General features: G+C 34.4%; 1 protein-coding gene across 7 annotated transcripts in view; it reads left to right on the plus strand.

Annotated features, from left to right (window-relative positions):
* The window catches only part of DIAPH2 (diaphanous related formin 2), an 860,940-nt gene that overhangs the window by 209,511 nt on the left and 625,988 nt on the right, over positions 1-25,441 (plus strand). For all 7 annotated transcript variants that reach the window (XM_082377063.1, XM_082377064.1, XM_082377062.1 and 4 more), the window contains 4 exons: positions 16,602-16,676; positions 16,756-16,825; positions 20,831-20,967; positions 23,623-23,731. In XM_082377063.1, the coding sequence (XP_082233189.1) occupies positions 16,602-16,676; positions 16,756-16,825; positions 20,831-20,967; positions 23,623-23,731 (391 nt within the window). The remainder of the gene's footprint in view (positions 1-16,601; positions 16,677-16,755; positions 16,826-20,830; positions 20,968-23,622; positions 23,732-25,441) is intronic.

The raw sequence follows: 25,441 nt of genomic DNA on the forward strand, positions 1-25,441 counted from the left end.
AGCTTTTCATGCCAGGCCACCTCAGCCTACAGGCCCATCTACATGCTGGCCACACCTCTGGTTAGGTGACCGTCCCTAATCGAGTCAGTCGTGTCCTTGGGAAGGGAAAGGGAGGCAAGGTGATGTCCAGAATTTGTCCATCTCAGAAAGTGTCTCTGGAGAGTGTTGCCCTAAGAAAAGGAGGAAATCAATGTAAGAATAAACCCAAGAAAGAGAATAATTTGTATAATAATAAGTAAATTATACAGAAAACAAAGAAAAAATAGCGTGTAGAGGGAAAAATCACCTTGAATGCATCATGTCTTATTTGTTATATAACAGTAAAAGAATCCTTGAAATTCAGCAGTAATCATTTAATATTATTCTTCCTTATGTAGAACTATCATTAATGAAATTAAATTTTGTTAACCTTGTTCTCTTTATAAAGAAAATTTTTCTGGATACTAAATTATGAGAGAGAACATGTTATATGATAGAGTACCACTAGAATGCCAGTCATGATATCTGATTTCCAGGCCTTGATTTCTCACCCTCTATGACCTTAGTCCAGTCAGTGAACTCTTTGGGCCTCAGTTTTTCCATATGTAAATGAGATTGGAGCCTTCCAGCTCTAAATTTCTATGTTCTGTGTTCTCTTTTGCTTAGTTCCAATCCTCTTACTTTTGCTATAGGAACTAGATTATTGTTAAGAAATGATTTTGAAGAGTGAGAAAAATGTTCCTCTATTAAGACTAAAAGATTTCCTAGCATTCTATTATTTTCTTGTATTTGTAAATATATTTAACCAACTCTGGACAGGTATTTAGTTTTATTTTATTTTTTTTAAAGGTATTTAGTTTCCTTTAAAATATTGAAGGAAGCAGTTTCTGTGTCTCTGTTACATAACTATTTTCCAAAGCTGATATTCATTGGAATCTGGGCATTTGCCCTCTTCATGGCTGATTTGCTTCTGTACCACAGTTTTAACTGACTTCTTTTTGTTCAGCCCCTAGTAAAATCATAAATATATAGACACTCATACACACACTAATAGCTTTACTAAACATTTTCAAAGCACAGTCATTTCAGAATATTAAACAGTCATGATTTTCAAATTCATATAGTATTTAATCACTTAGATGATAAAGGCTCTAAGAAAGTAATTTCTTTATATTATTTTCTGCTAATGGCAAATATTTAAAAATTCCTTTTATAAGCCATCATTAACTGGCCATATCCCAAATCACTCCATTACTATACATTCCTTCAACATTTATTTTGTACTGTACACATTCACCTGCACCTGCTTATGCTGTGTAATAGTTTCATGCATGTATGTCTGCTTTTCTCACTTCGATTTTAGACTCCTCTGGGGAAGGGAACCTCTTGCCCTCTTATTTGTTTCATGATGGCAGGTACGGTGTAATTTATATACAATAATGTGTGATTTGATGTAGATGTTGACCCACCATCAGTAAAAATCTATGCTCCTCCAGCCATGAGAATGAATTTGCATTAATCGGGCTCTATTTTGTGGCCATGCATTTTAAGATGTAATCGGAGAAAAAGAATGAAGCAAACTTCCTCCACATAAGAGTGAAACCTATTGGTTTGATTTGAACCATATTCATCAGCTACAGACAACGTAGCATTCTTTCCACGATGGTCTTTTTATGGTTGCATGGTGAATTAATGAAATTGAATGTTTACAACTCTATTTAACACCCTAAAAATCCATGAGTTTTGGCTATAAAGTAAATCCCAGTCTGGACCACAAATCGTATTAGACTTTGCACATACCATGGTCTGTGTGTTTCAGGATGAGAACTATGTTATTTACAGATTTTTGTTTATATTCCTCTACTAAAGTTATGAAAGGAAGCAGTGCCTGCTGAGAAATGACCAATGAGTTTGGACAATTTTATTCCCAGCCAACCCATTACAGGATGCATAGGTATTTGGCAATACATTTTATGAAGATCCAAAGAAATGTGTAGCAATAAATCATTGTCACTAAGCTTTCTCAACACATGACAAAAACAAGAAATACTGGTTTGAAGAATAGTATGAGAGTTGTGATGGTGTAGAATTCTTTCAGAGTTGTTGCTGAAATTGCTTTATAGCTTGAAGGGTATATTACCCCAGTAGGAAACTGTTTTTTTCTGTTTTGCTTGGAATCTTAGTTATCTGCCAAACTCATGGCATAGTGTGTATATTCCCTTTCTGTGACGATAGCTTCCTCAGCCAATCTTTTCAAGCAGGTGAAAACATAAAATATCTTTTAGAGTTTCTGTAGGTGTAGTTATTTGCATTACCTCTGGCATATTTGTTTTTACTTGATATTTTCGAACTTCCCTTTAGATTTAAACATTTTTCTAGCACATTAATATGCATTTTAACATAATCATCGTAATGAAAATAGCTGACTCTTGACAGTAATACAAATTAGGAATAGAAAGTACTTTCTGAATTATGGGTGTTAATAACTATTTGAACAGCCTATATTAAATGCATTAAAAGCTTGGCAAAGCAGCTGACACTACTTAGAAAGTTAATATAACGTTAGATGCAGATCAGTACTCTAAGAACATTCTGCACTGGACTACTTATGAAAAGCAGAATAATGAGGACAATTTTTTATGGTGCAGAAATGGGAAGAGGACTTAAAACTGTGAGCACATCTCAAAAGGCAGCATTATGTGCAGTATTGCGAAAGCAGGGTTGTATTTTAAATTTGTTCACTTTAACTTTCAAATGCATAAATCGTTTTAGAAGACCCTAGTACAGTTTTACATAGACTAGAAAATAGTAAATTCAGAGTAGTTATGTCAAATTGTATGCTTTCTTTTAAAATCTTGGCCAACAATTTGTATTAACAGCAACCATGTTGGCTCATTTAGCTAAGTTGGTCCCATAAATATTCAGTGACATTGAATTTTAATTATATAATATTAGCTTCAAAACAGAATTTTAACTTAAGGCAGATCCAATATTATATCTCATAATAGAACCAAACTAGATCTACGTGTCCTATATAATTTTCAAAAAGAAAAACATAGGAACAGCAAATACTGACTCGGGTTTCTGAAGTATTGTTTCAGTTGGAGAAAATGTTAGAGACATTAAAGTAGAATAAATGATGGCTCCTGTGTTGGTATTTATTTTATTATTATATGATATAGGAAGCTCCGCCAAGGCAATGCATTTTCTCATTTAAATGATGTGTTTTAAATTTGAAAACCAATATGTATATATAATAATTGTCTAAAATAATTAGAAACTTGTAACTGGACATGTAATTATAAAGGTATATAAAATCTAGCAGCAGAGTCTAGGCACAATAATTAAATGGATTTCTAAATAGAAGGTGAACTTCTTTCCATTTAAAAATATCTTATATGCGTTTTATTGTATTTTCTGTATATTCAAAACTAGCCTTGGGAAGAAAAAGCTTATAAATATGTGTCGTTTGAGATATTTTTATTTTGGTTTATATGAATTAATTTAACTAAAGGTCTTGGACACATACTAGAGTTTTATATACTTATTATTATGGGACTATTACTAAAGCAATTGCAGCTTTCAATAAGAGATGCAGATATCCCAATACCATTAAGATGAGGGTGAAAATACATGCTCCAAGTAAGGCGGGAACGTGGTAGTTTTCAAAAAGTCTAGGACAATGTCAGGTAGTGATTTGAGTATAAAATAGTTCCAATTTTCCCCATAGCCAAGGGGAAAAAAAGGCAGAGTATTGACAGACATAGCTGTTACCTGATGAATGACAGTGCGTTTATTTTTCAGGGAAGGACATTCTTTCTGATTCTAAACTCAGAGAATTTTATTTTGTGTTTCTTTAAACGAGGGGTATTGAACAACACAGTAGAGTGAGTCTTTGATAGTTTTCCATAAAGTACAGAGGATTTCTGTGAATGTCCATTTCCTCCATGGGGCCTTGAGTTTTAAAAAAAAAAAACAACCCACAAAGTCATGATATTTCTACAAAGACCCAGAGTAATAGTACTGGTATACAGCTTCCCCGTAATCCAAGCTGCTACCAAGGTGTACTTGAGTAATGTCCCTGAGGCTCTCCCTCTGGAATATCTATCATCTCTGCTGGACTTTTGATAGGAGCTGGATAGCTGACAATTCACAATTAAGATGCCAGCTAGCACCTGGAGCGCAGGTATTCTGTGTAGTCGATTGAAAGAAGATCCGTGTGCACTAGATAACAGTGTTTGCTCTATGACCCCAGCTGTTTGATTGGTGTTAGATAATGGGCAGCTAATTTGGGGAGATTTCCCACCTGGTCAGTAAAGCTGTAGGTGTATGGCCTCTCGCATCGGGCAGTTTAAACCTGAAAATCTTTTGTTGAGATGGAATCCATGAAGGGAGAACATAGAAGGCAGTATAACATTGTAGTGTACTTTGAAAAAGTAAATCAGCTTCAAGTGAGATAGCTAGCTTAGTAGTCTGCCATATGAATGTGAATCTCAAACCTTCATACGCTCAGAATCAACCCACTCCTATTTGTTAGGTCTGCTCTGCAGCACCCAGCATTACTGAAAATACGCAGATTTGGTCTAATTCTATTTTGGAGGATGCTGCCTGAGTACTGAGTATTGCTATAGGTTTTTTTAGGGCAAGGCTATAGTACCATACGACCCTTGATACCAGCTTCCAAGAGAGTTACCTGGATATCGTTTCTTAAATTGGTGCATTCAACATTCATTCATCAAAAAGTATTAAAGACTAAGTGCTAAACTGGAGTGTTAAATGGATTTTAAAAAATTGAGGTATCATAAATTTCCATATGTGAATTAGCATTTGTCAAAGAATAAGAATACCCTGAAATGAATCCAGCAGTAAAAACTATATTAAGCATTTTTCTTTGATATAGAAAATGCTTAAGAATTTTGTAGTGTTGTTGAGGTCAACATTATAAGCATCAATTAAAATGGCAAAATATTTTAATTGTAAGTGGTATGGGACATTGCCCTAGGGATATTCTCTGACCTTATGACATGTTTTGTATCTTGAAAAAAACTTCTGTCAGTTTATTTCCTCATCATTACTTTCTCCCAGGAATAGAATGCAGGATACGCTGTGCTGTGTTATCATGTGAGCTTTTCATTAATTTTGGTTTCTGCTATTACTTAGTATTGTTTATAAATGACAGTACTGATTTTACATGTTGGAATCATGTGTTTGCTGATGACAGTAGTTTGATGCAAGCATTCACCTTCATGCATTTCTCAACTCTTTCAAATGATCTTGGAAAATTGGAGTAATAAAAGTTAAGAGACAGCTATAGAGGAGTTAATTTCGAGGGGCAAGAACAAATTATACATGCATATGGATTTTTCAAATATGTGGCTGGAAATTTCTGAAACATATTGATAGGAGGGATGCTAGATAAATATGAATTATCAGATAGTACTGTGGAGATACAGGCACAATGCTGAACACATACTGTGGAGCTTAGGTAAGTGCGATTCTGGACTTAGAGCACTCGTCCATCTATTCAGGGATTTGGCTCTGAGCCCTGTGTGTATGATTTGGGGTCATCGTTGAGACTCCTTGTTCATCACACTTGCCCATTTTCTTATTTGCAATATCTCTTGCGTAGTTTTTACATTTCCATTGTCAATACTCTAGTTCAGGCCTCATTCCATTTGCAGACAGGAATTGACAGAGGAACTGATTGTCCAGCAAAGAGTTCACTGTTCACTGGGTTTGTTTGTTACAGCCAAAGTGAGCAAGGCAAAGCACAGAGGGATAGAGAAGTTAAGGAAGTTAGCGGGAAGTGTAGGGGAGGAAAAAGTTTTACTCGACCCTCTTAGGGTCCCTGGCTGGGTCTGAAAATTAAACTGACAAAGATTAACAGGAGAAAAGCATACAAATTTTACTGAATTTTTACATATACATAGGAGCCTTCACAAGAGGATGAAGACCCAAAGAACTGAACAAAGCCAGAAGCTTTTATACCTTTTAGACAAAGAAACAACAAATTTGTGAGAAATTGACAAGACAAAGGGATTTGGACTAGGGGTAGTAAATGGTGAAGAAGTAACTGGGACGATAAGGGTTAGTTTAACAAAGTTTTATTTATACAGCCTTCTGCGCCCTCAATTCCCTGCCTCGGATGATAAGAATGCGTTTCCTTCCTGTGGTACATACAGGCAGGATGGGTGACTTTTACGTGGGAGATTTATCTCCTGCTTTCATTGAAGAAGGGGCTGGGTTTGGGAGCAATGAGGTCAGAGTGACCTTCTTGGTTCTGTCCTTTTCTCAGACTCCTTCAGCTTAAGAGATTCATTATGCCAGGGTGCCATATTTTGGGGTATTGTGTTCTGAACTCCATCGGAAGCAATCTTAAGATGGCTGACCACTTCATTAGTGCTGGGTAAGGAAGCAAGTAAGGCTAACCAAGAACTATTATTCCCAAATTAAAGTTGAATGGCTCCATTTTTTCCAGGTGCTTCCTAATACTTGATTATTGTGTCAGGCCAAATATCAACTAACAATTGCTACATTTTTTGAAGTGGATGTTTACCAATCTGTACTTCACTGGTATGTCTACAATCTATAATAATGAATTGCAATATGGCAGGGCTCTGCATCTGTGCTGAGCAAGTTAACTATTTTATTTATTGGTATATGGGAAGAAGAAAGAAAGTATATTTTTGGATATCCCCGATGTGTTTATTATCTAAAGTTCCCTTTGCTTCTTGATAGAATCCGTAATAAATAATTAAAAAAAAAAAACTCTCACTGGTATTGCTTTCACATCTAAGTATACACATTGATGATATTTGAATATATTTTAACTTTCATCCAATATTCCTTCATGAAAGGAAAATAACCAAAAAACTTGTAACCACTAATTGGTGATATATTTGTTAATTGTTGATAATATAGTTGAATGGGAGGTATGTAAGGACTGAGGAATGATTGATTCCAATCATGGTTTTGCCATTAACAAGCTCTGTGATCTAAAACAAGTCGATAAAATTCTTTATTTTCTTCATCTGTAAAATGAAGGAGCCAATATGGAGTAACTTAGTTTAATTTCACAACCAGTAAAGCTACTCTTGTGAGTGCATGTCCTTTCGTAGAGGTTTGTTTATAAATGAAGATAAAACCTTGTTGTTAATTTAAGTTGTGTTTTTCGGTTTTTAACTGTTCCAATTGAAAAGAAAGTCCTTGCATTTTTGAAGGAGGTCAAAGTTATTTAAGCAGTTGAAGCATTATGCTTTCTTTAAAAAGCATTCGTATGTTTTGAAAGACTTATCAAATATGTAACTTTCAAATATGTAACTTTCGGAGTAGCTATGTTTCTAGATTTTTCTGAAAGTGAGTGCAAGGCAGGTTGAATATAGTAGAAGGCTAATATTTCTTTCTTAGGGACTTTATACTGCATTGTAATCCTATAAAGGTTTTATCTGTATGTCATATACAGTTTATTATTATTGTTTTGTTGTCATTGCTTTAGATGATTTATATCACTGTGGAAGAGAAAAATGTGAGTTTTTTGGTTTAATTTGTGTTAGATAAGCCTTAACAATTCTCACGTTGTTTAATGTGGGGTTATTAAAGATTTTGACTGTTCATTGTTCAATGATTATGTTTTGAAAAAATTTATTAAAGTTGGATGTATTAAGATGTTTAACTATATTTAAGAGTGCACGTATGTACATACAGGTACACACATAATTTCCATAGTATCTTTCTCAGTTTTAGGGGAAGGGGGTTTTAAAATATTATATAAAGATAAACTAGAGAAGACCAGAAATTTACCATTACAGATCACATTCTGAGACAATAAAACATTTGAACTTGCTGAGATTTTTTGACATCCACCATGAGGACCCAAAGAAATGGTTCTTTGTGGTTTGGTTGCAGTTATCCTGTGCTAAAAATATTCAGGAACATTAAATTTCTTTGATCTTTGTCTACATAGCTATCACACTCTATAATGAGTCTTTAATTATATGTTTTTGGAACTGCACCTGTTAGGTGAGAAGGACTGTTGCATTTCTGTTGTTCAGTCATCAAATAGCAATTATCTTTCAACTCTCCTTACCCCTGTTACCATGAAAGAGCATTCATTGACCTTCTCTGCTGCCCACCAGAACCAGTTAGTATAACATGCAGATTGGTGTAGGAAAAAAGGAAATGTGTGGCGGTACGTGCTAATACCTCTCTGTTTTCCTCCTTCCGTTCAAAGAACTTCTTACCTTATTCACAACAGATAAACTTGGTGGCAGCTCTCTTTCATTTCCAGGGTTTATAAATTAGGAATGTGATTTCCTGGAGTAAGTTCATTTTAACAAAATTCCACTACTAAAAGAAATTGGATGTCCTGTGGAGTGCGTGATAGAATTTTAACTTTATTACTTAGCTTAGGAAAATAAACCAATACATTTTTCTTGTGGAAGTTAACATTTTATTATAAGTTTGACTGGTTATATCACTAAGAAGATGACTTAAGTATGGTAACATAATTATATTCACAATTTCAAACATATGAAGAAAATTTAAAATATGACTGGCTTTTGCTTGAATATTTGGAATGCTCTTTCTCCCTGCTTCCCCTCTATTTACTATAAAGACTCTATTTTTAATTTCATTCACATTTTTGGTACATTTTGTTTTCATCATTACATTAGGCTAAGACCACCTCTTATATTTTTCTAAGAATACTTTTTAAAGGAGGGTGGGGAGGAAAATATTCTTTGTTCGGTAGCCTTTTGGGCATTTTAACAGATTTGGACTTAAGCCATTACGACTATCTCCAAAGTATTGATAATTTTGAGAGCTTAAGAAATTGATTTTAATAAATAAGGAACTTTTATCCTTTGAGGGAGAATTTTACTTAAACTATTGCCCTCAGGAGATTTTTATGTAACTCAGGCATTTACAATTTGTTGTGAGCAACTCTTAAAAAAATGTGTGAGTAGCATGAAACGGAGCAGGATTTTTCCAATGAGACCTGATGGGGAGAATAAATGCAGCCAGGTAAAACCCTCTTAAGCAAAAAACAGAGGATATAGGGAAAGATGGAGTGTCTTCTTTGGTGTTTTCTAAGGAAATTGTAATCTGTTTCAATACTGAAGTCAAAACCACTGAGAGCTGGAAAATTGACATATTCAACCTTTTTATGAATCAGGTGAAATAAGTGGTCAGTGAATATCATGCTTCAAAGGGATTTGTACAAATGTCTAGAAATGGCAGTGTTACAAATAATAGATATTCTAAATTGGTCAGAAATAGTTCATGTACTAATCTACCATGATGAATAGTTTCGGAGGACATTGAAATGCCCAAGGGTATTGTATTTACTTTCATGTAGACAAACCTGAGTGGATATATATTTTTTTATCTGGTTAAGACAAAGGCAGTCATAGCATATACAAATCCATGTTGTTTTTCTTGTTAACATTTAACTTTTTCACGGATGTATGTTATTGATAGTGGAATTATCTATGAAGTTGATTTGGCTGAACAAATTATCCTTTAAAAAGGCTGAAAATACTAGGTTTTTCTTGGCTACTGTTTGGAGATACTGATCTGTGGACTGAAGGTATGATACTGTTTGCATTGGGCTGTGCATTGGTTTTAATCACCCAGCACCCTTTTTCTTTCCATAAGGACCTATAACTAAGGTTTGGTTTTAATTTCACTGAAAACATTACATTGGCAACATTGGTATTAAAATGAGATGTTTCCCTGGTATTAAAATATGTAAACACCATTTGCAATCATCTTTAAAGTCTCCTCAACCCTTTGAATTAGTTGTTTCGTGTCTTATAATTTTACCAATTTTCTCAGTTCCCCTAAGAAACTCTGGACTAGTCTTCATTTTATTTGATGTTCCAGTGATTTGGGTTGTAGTATGAGATTACACATGGGAATAGAACACCATTAGAGAGAAATAAAATTCTTTGTACAGAACACATAACCCTCTATACTAGCCTTTAGCACTGTACAAACAGTGATGACATGACTAATATTGGACTTTGGTACATGAGACCAATTGCCTTTACTGCTTATGGGACTCAGGATAGAACTTCCTAATTTTAGCTTTAAGCCTTTTGAAAGAAAGACGTGAATCTGGACAGTCTAATTATAAATGTGCATGCAGTCACTACTTCCTGCTATGTCTGTATTGCGTATAGTATACTGAACTCATCCGTCCACTAATCTGATTTTAAGTTATATTTACATGAACTGTAATTAAATAATTCAGAGTCTGAATATCCAACTTACGGATAAAAGGTTGAAGTTTTTGGAATCTGTGAAGGATTTTCCTTTACATTAATGTGTGAGGGAGCAGAACATCATTTCCTCGTAAAATAGGCACATTTATGGTTTTCCTCACTTTGTTTTGCCCTGGAGAGCTAGAGAGGGGAGAATCTTGCTTTCTCATGGACTTAGGGTTCAACGAATCCTCTGATACTTTCATTAAATGTAAGATTTTCTTTCCTTTGATCATGCCAATCAGTGTAAGTGGGCCCTTTAAAAATAATGACCTCAGAAGTTCTGAAAGCCTGGGGTAGATTTCTGTTTTAAAACCTTGATATATTTTGATATCTTTCTGTCAGAATTATGCATGAACTATAAATAGACCTCTCTCTCTCTCCATATCCCCTTTCCCCCACCATTGTAATTTCTATGTCTATTTCAGTGTGAATTGGCCAGCATTAATATAGTAATGAATATACACAAAGTTGAATAATAGCAATAAGTTGAAGAAAGCACATGATGTGATGAGTGCCAAATATTTAAATTATGAAATCTTTCCCAAAAAATCAATCAATAGAAGAAGTTTAGTGTCTATTTAGATTCTTCTGCATATTTCATACAATTAAAATACTTTTCAATAAATGAATGGATGAAATGTTATTAAGTGTTAATATTTTTGAAAAGGAGTCTTTAATTTATGCCTAAAATCATACTGTATTTTGGACAAGAAGATTTAAAGAACATTCAAGTTTTTGATTTTTAATATTTTCAGAAATATCTTAATACAAGTTCACTATGCACGATTTCATTTAATAGTCACAAAGGCCTTCTGGGGTACAGGTACTATTCTCATCCCTGTTTTAAAGCTTAGAGGTTTTAAGTAACTGATCAAAAATAACACAGCTAGAATATGACAGAGATGGGATTGGAACCTAGATCTATATCTTCTTCTAAAGCTTATGCACTTAACCATGTCACTCTGCCATCTCACAGAGATATTCCATTGATGAATGGAGGGTTATTTTTCTGACCTTTGAGTAAACTTGGGAAAAGATCTCTAATTTTTAACTTCTTGAGCAATATAGGGATGTTGGACTGCCTTATAGATATAGCCACACCTTTTATACCTAAGGTCAGAAAATACTGTCTCATTGTGGGTCAGTCCTCTTCTTCCCTAGAAAATTTTCCTGGCTTCTTTTTCAGTGTTCAGATCTAATCTTAGACTCTTGCTCACTCGTATGTTAACTGTCCTCACTGATCTTTCTATTGTTTTTGTTTGGGTGGTTCATTTGTTCCACCTGGTCCCCTGTCAAGTCATGGTTACAAATATCACCATGTATGTGTAGCATGTGAAGACAACTCTTTAACGTAGGTAACTTGATAACATAAAATCACCAATATGTTAATACCAAGAAATGAGATTATGGAATCACCAATATGTTAATACCAAGAAATGAGGTTACGGGCTATAGCCCATCTTAAAAATAAAAAAAGTATAAACTACATCTGGTTCTGTTCTTTCCAATAAGCTGCCGTACCTAAATTTGATTGGAAGTTTTAGTTGGAGTCGCCAGATATCTTTCTTTAACAGTATTTGGTAGATTTCTTATGAAGCTTAGGACTTTGAAAGACAAGAAAAACATGGGTTGAAAAGTACCTATCACACCTAAATGAATGAAGTAAGCTGTTAAATAATACAAAACATGTAATTCTGTGTCTAGACATAGATATGTAGGTTTAAACCCAATACAGTTCTGGAACAACCACTAATTCTTCTTTAATGAGTTATTGCTGGAGCCTCGAGCCAGATGTTACAGGAAACCATGTACTGGTCCTGTTAGTAATTTCTAATGGTATAATTGAAATAAACATGGGCTTTGGAGTCAGACCTAGGTGTGTGGGTGTGAGTCCTAGAACTGATACTTGTTGAATGATGTTTTGCAAGTTACTTAGCTACTTTGCTTCTCAGTTTCTTTATGTGAAAACACTTTTGGGAATGGCTAAAGTCAAAAAGATTGACAATATGAAGTGTTTGAAGGATTTGGAGCAATTAGAGCTGTTACACTTTGCTGAAGGAGTCCCAAATGGTATAGCCACTTTGGAAAGCAGATTTTAAAAATTTAAGCATGCACTTATCATAAGACCCAGCAATTCTACCCCTAGTTATTTTCCCAAGAGAAATGAAAATATATACTTACACAAATACTTACATGTGAATGTTTATAGCAGCTCTATTCATAATCATCAAAACCTGGAAACAACCCAGATATTCATCAACTGATGAATGGATAAACAAATTGTGGTATATCTATACGATAAAAAGGAATGGACTACTGATACATGCAATAACATAGTTGAATATCATAATATTTATGCTAAATTAAAGGAACCAGACACTGAAAGCTGTATACAGTATGATTCCATTTCTAATGACATTCTGGAAAAAACAAAACTATAGGGACACAAACCAGATAAGTGGTTGCCAGGCAACTGGGAGTAAGGAAAAGGGATTGACTACAAAAGGGGAATGAGGGAATATTTTGGTGTGGTGGAAATGTTCTATATCTTGTTTGTGTTAGAGGTTGCATGACTATATTTTGTCAAAATGATGAATTTTACTGTATGTAAATCATATCCCAATAAAAAGAAAGGGAAAAAACCTTGTGTTCAGAGTGGTTATGGAAATTATAAGAGATCATCTTCCTCCCCCATTTTTTCTGCTGCTTGGTTCTTTATTATCCTCTGTTGCTTCTGTGTCTCTTTATAACTTTGGGGTCCATGATAAATTGCAATTTCTTATTTCAAGGCTGAGATACTACAGAAAATTGATGTCTTTATCTGTCTTTTTCTGCAGTCTGAGTCAGATTTTAAACGGAGTGATCAACTGTATTTTTATACTTCTAGGTATTCCAGTTAGTACTGCATAACTCAGAGCTGGAATTGGCAGACTCTGTGAAATATACCAAATATACTTGCTTTGACTGGATTCCTCATCTCTGTTCTGTGGCAGTGGGAGTGTACAGTATGGTTGGGAGGGTATTTAGAGCAATCTTGAATTTTGAGCCTGGAGTCCTGCTTGAGAAAGGCTTCCTCCACTTCTCAGCAAACCATTGTTCTATGCCAGGGGTTCTCAAACTTGAGTGAACATCAGAATCACCTGGAGGAGTAATTAAAACACACATTTCTGGGCTCCACCCACAGAGTTACTGAGTCAGTAGGCCTGGGGTGGAACCAAGAATTTTGTATTTCTAACAAATTTCCAAATGCTGTTGATGCCCCTGGTTTGGGGCACACACCTTGAGAACCACCGATTTATACTTACTCTGGTGTCGCAGTTTCAAAATTCCTGCCTACATACAGTAGCCAACATTTTGTTTATAAACCACTTAATCATTTCATGGCCACTTTTGTATTTGGTAAAACCTAAATATATGTATATTTATATATAGACTATATATATATATATATATATATATATACACACACATGTATATGTATGTATAGAGAGACAGACAGACAGTAAGCGTTTGGCTAGAGGCTACAAAGTATTTGATGCTTAAAGACAGAAATGGCAAGACAAAGGAAAAAAAGGTATGGCTAGCTGTACCCCTTCCTCTTCACCTCTTGAGTGTCATCCTACTATATCATAATTATTTTATTCCCCTAGCTACAGGCTCCTTTTGTACTCCCATTCTCTCTACTTTAAAAGCTCTGAGGACTCTTACCAGTCCTCCTCTGCGCACTGCCCTAACATATTCTCAGTTAAGACTTTTCGCTGCCTACTTTGTAATAAATAGGCCCAGCCTCCTCACACTTAGGTTTCATGATTGTATCCAATGTTTTTTTTTTTTTTTCAGACCGATAATAATTTTCACTGAATGAAATCAAAGTACCATCAACTGCCCAAATTGAAACAGTCTGGGATGTGTGGGTGACTGATTTCAAGTGAACAAATAGAAATCATGGTCATGTATCAAACACTTCCCTAGACCAAGAAACAAATAATCCTAATAACTTTAATAGCACTAGGTATAAAAAGAAACGGGTAAAATTTAGAATCTTTAAAGAATTTGTGAGTGTTAAATTTAAGGAAATCATAGATTATTTCATCTTTCCAGATGCCAAAGCAGATACTGAGGGCTGTATATATAAATTTGTTCAGAATTTCTATTATTTTAAGGTTGCTGTAGGGTATTTTCTGCTGTTAGGATATCTGCTGATTTCTCTCTGTGATAGATTAAATACAGTATTTTATGTTTAGAGAGCTGATGTCCTTTTCTCCTTCTCCCACCACCCGACTGATTATCGAGTCTTTAGAGAAAATAGCTCATTGTACTGGTTGATTACATGCCTCAATTGAATAGTAGCTTGCTGCCAATTATCATTACAATGCCATATTGATTTTTTCTCATTTCCGCTGTGAAAATTAAAGCAGAATTTGCTTAAAATGAGTTTCCATATATATTGTGGATGTGATTGGTTCCGAATATTTGAGCTATTTATAAAATGTATTTTCTTCAGTGATCTGTTATTTCTTACTGATAGTCTCTTAGAAATTTAGGTCTCTTCTTTGTTGATAAGCTTTACCTTAGATAGATATGAAATGTGATTTAAAAACTGTGGAATTGAACTATAGTCATGGTTTAAATATGTAGAGTATAGATTTTAATTATTGCTTCACAGGCATCCTGCTGTATATTAATTTACGTTTGTAAAGTTCTTGGGCAATATGATTCTGCTGATTCTCTTAACCACACAAGTCAGTAAATTTAATTAAATTTTAATTAGCAAATATTTAGTGTCGACTATATGTAATCCATTCTGCTAAGCATTATGGGAGACAGAAAGATGAGTGAGATCATATAACAGTCTTCAGAGAATTTATAATCCAGAAAGGTGGGTAAAGACACTTGTGGTATGAATCATAATGTCAAGTAGTAAGAGATGCACAAACACGGGCATTCAAAGGGAAAATAACACATTTGGATGGAGGACTTACAGGAAAAAAACATTAATGGAGGAATTGACAGTCAAGTTGAGTCTTGATGGGTTGGGAGAGATGGAGTTGGAGTTACCTTCTGGGAAGAAAGAATGAAAAATTAGGTCAAGCAGGGAAATGTAGGGAAGACTCCAGGAAAGAGAATATGTCTGATTTTTATTGGAACATGTAGTCTAAGGCCTGAGGCTGGAAAGGTAGGTTGAGGCTTGATCAGAATCAGGATTTGAAATGTGTTAAATAGTCCAGAGAAAATTTTTGGACAGAAGACTGTGGTAATCTGGCATTTTATAAAATGAATAAAAGAAAAGAATGATGCTGCAGAGACCCTAGTTGGGAGGCTTCTGCCATATTAAAGGAAAGGTAACTAGGGCTAAATTAGAATGGTAGACAATGAAAGGGGGTCATTCTAGAAGTAGAGTAGTAGTAGAGTAGGGTCTTGACAATAAGTCAAATCAAGTTCTCCGTGATCAGTCTTCAAGTCTTTTGTCACACATGGGACTTCATCTCCTGCCATTCTTGCTTGCAAGCCTGCTTGCTCAGCTGTGACCACACAGGTCTCCTCACAGATCCTGGAACATTCCAAGCACACTAGCTACCACCCCAGCACCCTGTTTGCTTTTATTCCCTCTATTAGGAAAGTCCTTATTTCCTTCAAGGCTCTGCTCAAATATCACCTTATCAAATAATCTTTCTCTGACTACACATTAAAAAATAACATCCTGGTTCTCCTTATTCCATTTGCCAAGGTTTATTTCTCTTCATAGTACCAAAGCATTGACATTTTATTATATAGTTATTTATTTATCCTCTGTCTCCCTTTTAGTAGATGGTAAGCTACATGAGGGTAGGGGCTTAGTTTGTTGCCAGTTATATCTCTGTCACCTAGAACATACCTGGTACTTAGTGGGAACTCAATAAATACTTGTTAAATGAATGAACAGAATAAATGCAAAGGTGAAAGAGGTGGCAGATCAAGAAATTATGCCAGTATTTCAAGTCTGAAGGATGCAAGGGATAGTAGTATTATTATCAGAGTGTGGAAGAGGGGAAGAGGAGTTGATTTAGGAGAACAGAGCCATAGGAGAAGAGAAATTTGGCTTTGTAAATTCAGGCTTAAGTATTCGGCGCTGGTGAAACAACCAAGGCAGTGCTGTAGAATGGGCAATCTAAAATGTGAAGAGGAGTCTGGGATTGAGGTAAAGATCTCTGAGTCATCCCCATAGAGTCAATAATCAAAGCAATGGGAGTGGAAAAAAGAAGGACAAGCACTATAAAGACAGGATTAACAGATCTGAAAATCAAAATTTAATTTGGGATATTTAATGTTTTAATTATATAAACTTATTTATACTTTTTTTTCTTGTTTATTTAATAGCTGGGTTAACAACTTTGGCCATGAAGGTCTTGGACTCCTGTTGGATGTGCTGGAAAAGCTTCTGGACAAGAAACAGTAAGAATAAACATGAAAAAAAAATCACCACGGGGGAGATTTTTAAGCACAACATAATATGTTTTTTCCTTTTATTCAGGCAAGAAAATATTGACAAGAAGAATCAGTATAAACTTATTCAGTGCCTCAAAGCATTTATGAACAATAAGGTAAGTAGTATTTATTTCTGCCTCTGTCGCAAAAGGTGAGAGCTTGCCCGACAGACACTATGAAACAGGCAAAATAGTGGATGCTTACTCAGTTTTCAAAAGGGTCTTTATAATGCAAATCATCATGAGTTTCATTTAAATATTATTTAAAATATACTTTACTTCACAAAATATTTATTGGCAGGTTTTTGCAATCACGCAAATGTCCAAGTCTTGTTCCCAAATCAGATAATACTCTTTTTTTTCCATGGTAGTAGGAAAATTTAAATGGAATAGGTTGAATACCATTTCCTTACAGAGAGTTTTTATTCTAATGTAAAGGACAATTCAAAGCTATGATTTGATTTTTTTTTTTTTTTTGCTGAGAACATTATAAGGTTAAGATTTTTCTTTCTTTTATGTTCAATTAATGTCAGTGAGTTAACATAAATAAAAGACATTTCTGGCACATACCAGGTTTTTTTTTTGTACCTGTGTGATACCAGTTGCATTATGAGGGACTCTAGGAATGCCAGACAAGGGTTTTTCTTCTAAAAGTAGTCTTTGCTCAGGTTATGAAGTTAAAGTCATTTTTTCTATAAACTTGTTTTGTTACTCTCTTATACATGATTTGTGCTATATTCCTATAGGTAAAATACCACTGACTAATTCACTAATTGAATAATTTCCTTTAGATGGTGTTTTAATAATCTCAAAATATTTATTATAGATAACTAATTATAACAATAACCCAAAACTTGCCAGAAGTGAAATATAGCTATTAATAGCCAATGCAGTAAGATTATCTACTTAAGTAACCTGCAGTCTTTCTTAAGTGTGTGGGATTATATATAAGTATGTGTATATTATACACACATGTATCAGCAAAGAATTTTTTGGCATGTGGAACAGATGGATGCTTGCCAATTGACATGAGTCTCCCGTGTAGAATATACTAATTGTGCTGTTCTTGGAAGTTTCTTCCAGAAAGATTTCCATCAGTACTAGTACAGAATTTCTCAACTTCTGAGCTCTTAGTCCTTGGTGACACAGTTATGCAGAATCTGATACCTAACAAGAAAGCAGTTAATGAACATTGCTTCTCCACAGCTCAAGATGGATCTCTTTTTTCAATTGAGGGAAACAAAGAAATAAAGGAAAGACAACACAGTACTAGAAATCAGGAAATATAGTCCGTGATTTGCCACTAAGTTGTGTGGCCTTTAGAAAATCATTTGACCTCTCTGCCAATCAGTCCCCTCACCTGTAAAATTAGGACTCTGATCTAAATTCTTACTGACTTGAGTAGTCAACTCTTACAGCTTTCCAGGATATAACTGTAATCAGTATAGTTACTAGAGAAAGTGACATTTCCTGTAGAGCCCTTTCCCACGAGACAGAAGTTGATATGTCCATACTTAATTATTTATTACTTAAGAGTTTGGCAGTTTTGAAGAACATGATGGTTTTTTTTTTTTTATTAGAGTATAGTTGATTTACAGTGTAGTGTTAGTTTTAGGTGTACAGCAAAGTGATTCAGTTATACGTATACATGTATCTATTCTTTTTTAGATTCTTTTCTCATATAGGTTAGTACTACTCTGTATTAACAGTGAAATCTGACAACATTTCATTGGAACAAAATTGCCATTTCAAGCTAACCTATAGTTAAACACCACACATTTGAATATTTTCATGGTTCCTAATTTATCTTCTAAAAGAATTCAGTGTAGCATTCCCTATGCTATGCAGGAGGTCCTTGTTGGTTATCTATCTTATATGTAATAGTAGTCTTCTGTGTGTGTTCATCCCAAGCTTCTGATTTATCCCTCCCCTCCCACGTTTCCCCTTTGGTAACCATAAGTTTGTTTTCCATACCTGTAAGTCTGTTTCTGTTTTGTAAATAAGTTCATTTGTTTCTTTTCTTTAAATTAGATTCCACATATGAGTGATATATGATATTTGTCTTTGTCTGACGTACTTCACTCAGTATGACAATATCTAGGTCCATCCGTGTTGCTGCACATGGCATTATTTCATTTTTTTAATGGCTGAGTAATATTCCATTTTATGTATGTACCACATCTTCTTTATCTGTCCCTCTGTCGATGGACATTTAGGCTGCTTCCATGTCTTGGCTGTTGTAAATAGTGCTGCAATGAACATTGGGGTGCATGTATCCTTTCGGGTTATGGTTTTCGCTGGATATATGCCTAGGAGTGGGATTGCTGGGGCATGTGGTAGTTATATTTTTAGTTTTTTAAGGAACCTCCATACTGTTCTCCATAGTGGTTGTACCAATTTACATTCCCAATAACAGTGTAAAACATGATAGTTTAACTTAGATTATTCTATACTAAGATTAGGCTTTAGTTAGAGCATGTTAATGTCTTGCACATAGGTGCTAGGAACATGAGTAAATGGTAGGTCTTTTAAATTATAGGCGTGTGAAACAATGGGCATAAAGCACACATTCAAAATACAAAAATATACAGTAATATATCCATTTCGTGTTGGAATGAATTGTCATAATCAAAGAATGAAACTTTCATCTGAAATGACTCATACATCAAATTTGCTGGCTCTGAGGAGTTTTGATTACCTACTTCAAAAACTCTTTTTGCTTATACAATGCATGTAATAATAGGATCATAAAAAGCAGCCCATTGTCCCTCAACTTCCATTGCTGTAATATTGCTCTGATGTTTAGATTGATGGTTTTCCATCATTTCTCATATCTTCATTTTTATTTTGAGTATGTCCCTACACATTACAAACTACTTTTAAATAATAAAATGGAAATTTGAAAAATTAAATGATTTCACTCTCAGTCTAACTGATTTTTAAAGTTATTTTAAGTTTGGTAATTGCATGGTAACCATCTCTCTCAGTTTTACACATCACTTATTTTCCTTACTATTTATTATTTACCAGCTACCTTTATACTTACATAGTCCTTCTGTTTTTCTTTGCTTCTTTTTAATCTCGTCTCTTCCATTTCCTTTTTTTGGTCTTGTCTCTGTAAATTTCCTTATTTATTATGACCTCAAGTAAAGTCATATTTAAGAGCTTTAGCTATGTTTTTTTTAGTCCTGAATTCTTTTAGAAGATAAATTAGAAACCATGAAAATATTCAAATGTGTGGTGTTTAACTAAAGGATAGCTTGAAATGGCAATTTTGCTCCAATGAAATGTCGGATTTCACTGTTAAACTGTAAAAAGAAGCAAACATATTTCATAAGAAATCTGAGAAATACTTTGTGGGACAAAGATCAAAGAAAATATTACCTTCTTCATATAGTGAAAACCTGAGTTTTGGGCTTTCTTCAACATTTTTTTACCTATTCATTCTTATGACGCACACTTGCATGCATATATTCAAGCCTAGAAAATAAATGAAAATGGTGTCTGGCTTCTCTGCCTAGTTGACTGTGACACTTAGTAAAACCCAGGCTCCATTTCTTTCTGTTCATAACTTTTGTAATGCAGCACAACTGCTTGAAAGAGGGAGGCTAAGAGAGAGAAGGTACGGGAAAATCCATACAGAGGTCTACTGCTTCTTTAACTGGCATGTAGTATACAAAAGAGCTTTGCAACGTTTTACCCTTTTTGTTCAACTTAGTTTTCCATACAAACATATTGGAGAATTTAACCATGAGTTCCCGACATCTCCAGGGAGACCCAGTGACATAAGTAGAACTGCTTTAGAAAATCATATCAGTGTGTGCTTTACATATTCTTCTTTGTTGAGAAAATATTGATTGTTCCCATATTTCTTTCAAATTTTTATGGAAGTTTTAGGCAGGCTAATGGAGATCATATCTGACCAAAGGACCAAAACTCCAAGATGCAGTCATTTCAAATAAAAACCAAACAACTGCATTTGAAGAACATTCATCTAATTAAGTAGAACCTCACTGTGGAGGTATTGGTTTTTAGAAAACCATTGTTAAGTTGCTTTTTAAAATTAAAGATGTGTTCCAAAAACATTTTGAATGAAAGTTCATTTTTAAAAATTTTTTTCAGTTTGGATTGCAAAGGATTCTAGGGGATGAAAGAAGCCTTTTACTGTTGGCAAGAGCAGTTGACCCCAAACAACCCAACATGATGACTGAAATAGTAAAAATACTTTCTGCTATTTGTATTGTTGGAGAAGAGAACATGTACGTATTGCTCTATTATTATATTAACTGCATAGAAAATGACACTTGAGAAATTAACAAGTCCTACTTTTGTGCTGTTTCTTCTGATAACTTGCATGAAAATAGTATTAAATTTTAGAAAAAAATATTGGTATTTTTACCTTATCTATTTAGATATTAGCTTTTTTTTTTTTTTGATTCTTTGAAATATAGGTTTAAAAAGATAGAATCCTAATGGGGAGTTCTTCAAAGTTGGATATTCAAAGTGAATGAATAGAATTTTGTCTAGCTGAAGGTAAAGCAATTATTAGAGAAGTGGGAAAAGGTCAGTTAGGGAGTAATTTTGGCTAAACACATACACAGGCACACACATATACACACCATACACAACATACACCCTCACACATGCACGTCACAAAATTTGACTTCCTTAACTGAATTAACTAGATGCTTTATTTTGTACTATAATTTTATTTTATTTTTTTTAACATCTTTATTGGAGTATAACTGCTTTACAATGGTGTGTTAGTTTCTGCTTTATAACAAAGTGAATCAGCTATACATATACATATATCCCCATATCTCCTCCCTCTTGCGTCTCCCTCCCACCCTCCCTATCCCACCCCTCTAGGTGGTCACAAAGCACCGAGCTGATCTCCCTGTGCTATGCGGCTGGTTCCCACTAGCTATCTATTTTACATTTGGTAGTGTATATATGTCCATGCCACTCTCTCACTTCGTCCCAGCTTACCCTTCTCCCTCCCCCTGTCCTCAAGTCCATTCTCTATGTCTGCATCTTTATTCCTGTCCTGCCCCTAGGTTCTTCAGAACCAATTTTTTTTTTTTTTAGATTCCATATGTATGTGTTAGCATACAGTATTTGTTTTTCTCTTTCTGACTTACTTCACTCTGTATGACAGACTCTAGGTCCATCCACCTCAGTACAAATAACTCAATTTCATTTCTTTTTATGGCTGAGTAATATCCCATTGTATATATGTGACACATCTTCTTTATTCATTCATCTGTCGATGGACACTTAGGTTGCTTCCATGCCCTGGCTATTGTAAATAGTGCTGCAATGAACACTGTGATACATGACTCTCTTTGAATTATGTTTTCTCAGGGTATATGCCCAGTAGTGGGATTGCTGGTTCATATGGTAGTTCTATTTTTAGTTTTTTAAGGAATCTCCATACTGTTCTCCATAGTGGCTGTATCAATTTACATTCCCACCAACAGTGCAAGAGGGTTCCCTTTTCTCCACACCCTCTCCAGCGTTTATTGTTTGTAGATTTCTTGATGATGGCCATTCTGACTGGTGTGAGGTGATACCTCACTGTAGTTTTGATTTGCATTTCTCTAATGATTAGTGATGTTGAGCATCCTTTCTGCCTATGGTAAGTGAAAAGATGAAGCAATATTAATGGAATGAAATTAACTGGTTGGAAAGAACAAAAGGCTGTTGGTAACTACTCAGAGTGCACATAAGTGCCAATTTCAGCAAGTTGTTGCTGACTATGCATTAGATCATTTCTTCTTATGGAAATAATATTGAGTTAGAAGCAAAATTACAGATTTGATATCCAGTTGGTAAGAAACCATTGTGATAAATAATGTAATACCTGCTACGGACATGAACTAAAATATTTCTTCTGAACACTCTGTGTGGCAGTAATCATTTCAGTTTGAATTAGAATGGGGCAGGCAAAGATTTAAGATTCTTCTAATATGTTGACTTTCTCATACCTCTTGGAATAAAATGAGATGTTGCTTAGTGCTGGTTCGTCCTTCGAAACCAAAAGACAAACACTGAACAAAAATATTATCACACAACATTAAGTCTCAGTTCTCAGTGAGAACAAACTGAGCATGAGATAGCTTATGCAGATAGGCTTCCTTACTTATGTTTTATAGAAAAATCAGTTTATACACAAGTAAGAAATATTTTTCTAGTCTGTTAGGTTTTCAGTACTTAATTCATATAATACACCCTACCCTGGTATATTTTATGACTTAATTATAATTTCAGATATAGTTTGATAATAGTAGTATACTACATAGAGGTTAATTTGATTCAGACACTGTACAGAGATAGTTTCCAATATTTTTGTTCAGGTGAATAAGTTTCTTGTGCTCGGTGATTATAGATGCTTCCCTAATTTACTGGGCTTTCTCTTTTAGGTTTTTTTCCTTGTTCCATTTTCAAAGAATCCTGGAGTTTTTTTTTAAGTTCTTTAAAAAATATTTATGCTTTTCAGCACTTTATTATAAAATTATAGTCCGTTTACACTTGAATAAACTTTGAATAATTTTAAATGCCATATCATGTTTAAGTGACATTAATATCTATGTTAACACATGAAATATCAAAACCTGAAACTTAAAATTTTAATGTTTATCAATTAAGTTTTTTTTTTAAATGTCACCCAGAAAAATTATTTTCCTCAAGACTTTCAAATCGAATTTTCATTTTGGTGCCCTAAAGTTATTTAACTCTATCAACATTTGACTTGTAGAAATATGTAGACAAGAACACAATTCTTAAATTGTAGTGGTCTATGTAAAAACATCAAGCACCAGAAAGAAAACAGGGAAGACTGTATAAGGGATAACCCATATTCATATAGTATGTGTAAGATGTATTTCTCATTTCTATTTTTTTTTTTTCTATAGTCTAGATAAACTTTTAGGGGCTATAACTACAGCAGCAGAACGAAATAACAGAGAACGATTTTCACCAATTGTGGAAGGATTAGAAAACCATGAAGCTTTGCAATTACAGGTGAGTTAGTTTTGTCTTAAATTGCTTCCGGGGTTATATTTAGAGTACTCTTTTTGTATGACACCAACTCCATTTTAGGTAGCATTTAAATAGAAGGGAACATAAAAATGAAATTCTTCCTGTTGCTTGGTCATTCATAGAAGCTAAAGTTTTGTCTGTGAAAATGGCAATTTGTTTAAAATTAGGAAAAGTACTTTGAATTATTATAAATATGATGATCATGATTATCATAAATATTTGGGTTGAAATTTAGTAATTATTGTAATAAGCTATGGAAAGTAAAGCCTTAGCAATAATCAGGACAAGAGGGCAAACAGTTCAGCCAGCGCCATTATCCTGAGGGTTAATGAAGTCTGTGTGGACTTGTTGTAGAAATTTAAGAAAACTAAACACATCTCTTTTTTTGTGCCATTCACACAGCATTCAGAAGTTTCACTGCCCAGAATAGGGAGGATTGAATTGCAACTCTTAGGTCATGGTCTGTCTCATAGCCCTGTGTAGACCCAGCCTACATGTCTTCTTTAGAAAATGACAAAATTTGCTATCTTTTCTTAGATGGTTTCAGGAAATGAGCCATTTTATGAAAGATAACTTTGTTCTTTAGTAATGAGAACTCTTATTTATTGACCATACTTATTGTGTGAGATCCTGGACTAAACATTTGAATTTACATATACTATCTAGTTTAATTCTCACAACTCGGCTATGTAGGTACTATTATTATCTCCATTTTGCTTATGAGACAAATAGGCTGAGATTAAATAACTTGTCTAAGGTGCCACAGCTTGTAAGTGGGACAGTCAAATTTGATGCCAGGTTTGTTAGTCTGTGATGCCCATCTCTTTCTTTTAGACAGTGTTTAGCATTTAATGTACCATGGGAAACACTTTCTGAAATATTTTTTAAACTCTTGTAGTGTCATTCAACAAAGAGAACATGGGTCCATGTTTATTTTATGAAATTATTTAGTAGTGAGTGTTTAAATATTAAAATTTCTTATCCGATATAAAAACAAAGAGTTTCTTTTCCCCTTTTTAATTTTATTGTTAAGTGTCGTTACCTGTTTTCACCAGAGTTTCAAACTACAGCAGATAGATAATTTGGCTTGGCCAAAGAAAATACTGTAGTGTTACAAAACTATAATCCCTTTCCAAATACTTGAAGAAATTTGTTAATTGTTACTTCTACTCCAACTATGATGAGCATTTCGGATAGACTTTTATGGTGTGCCTTTTATGGCCAGTGTATTACATTTGTTAATGCTTGGGGGATTTCCTTTCAGTGCTTTCCTTTTTTAAATATACTTCTTATTATACAGTTTATCTCAATAAAATTTAACATCGCTACTGAAAGGTTTGGAAACTGTGTTTTTTAAGATGACTTCTTGAAATCTTTGTTCTTGTTCCTGTGCTTGGGCTTACCTAACTAAATCTCATTGACTTTCAGTTGTATGTAGGCATTTGTACTTGTCTTGCAAAGTTTGCTTAGGAGGAATTAAGTGCTTTATCTATATTCAAAGTTTTCGTTCCTCACTCAGATCACTCACTCACTCAAAATCACATAGCTGTTGAGAGGTAGAGCTATGATTTGAAGCCAGGTCTATGTGATGCCAACATTTGTATACTGTATTATCTGACCTTTAAATGACACCCCTGCCATAGAATAGTTCAGCCCACACAATGAGGTGGGAATAACATTTGCTAGCCTTCA

Source organism: Balaenoptera borealis (assembly GCF_965194805.1).
Source record: "Balaenoptera borealis genome assembly, chromosome: X".
In the NCBI taxonomy this organism is placed as follows: domain Eukaryota; kingdom Metazoa; phylum Chordata; class Mammalia; order Artiodactyla; family Balaenopteridae; genus Balaenoptera; species Balaenoptera borealis.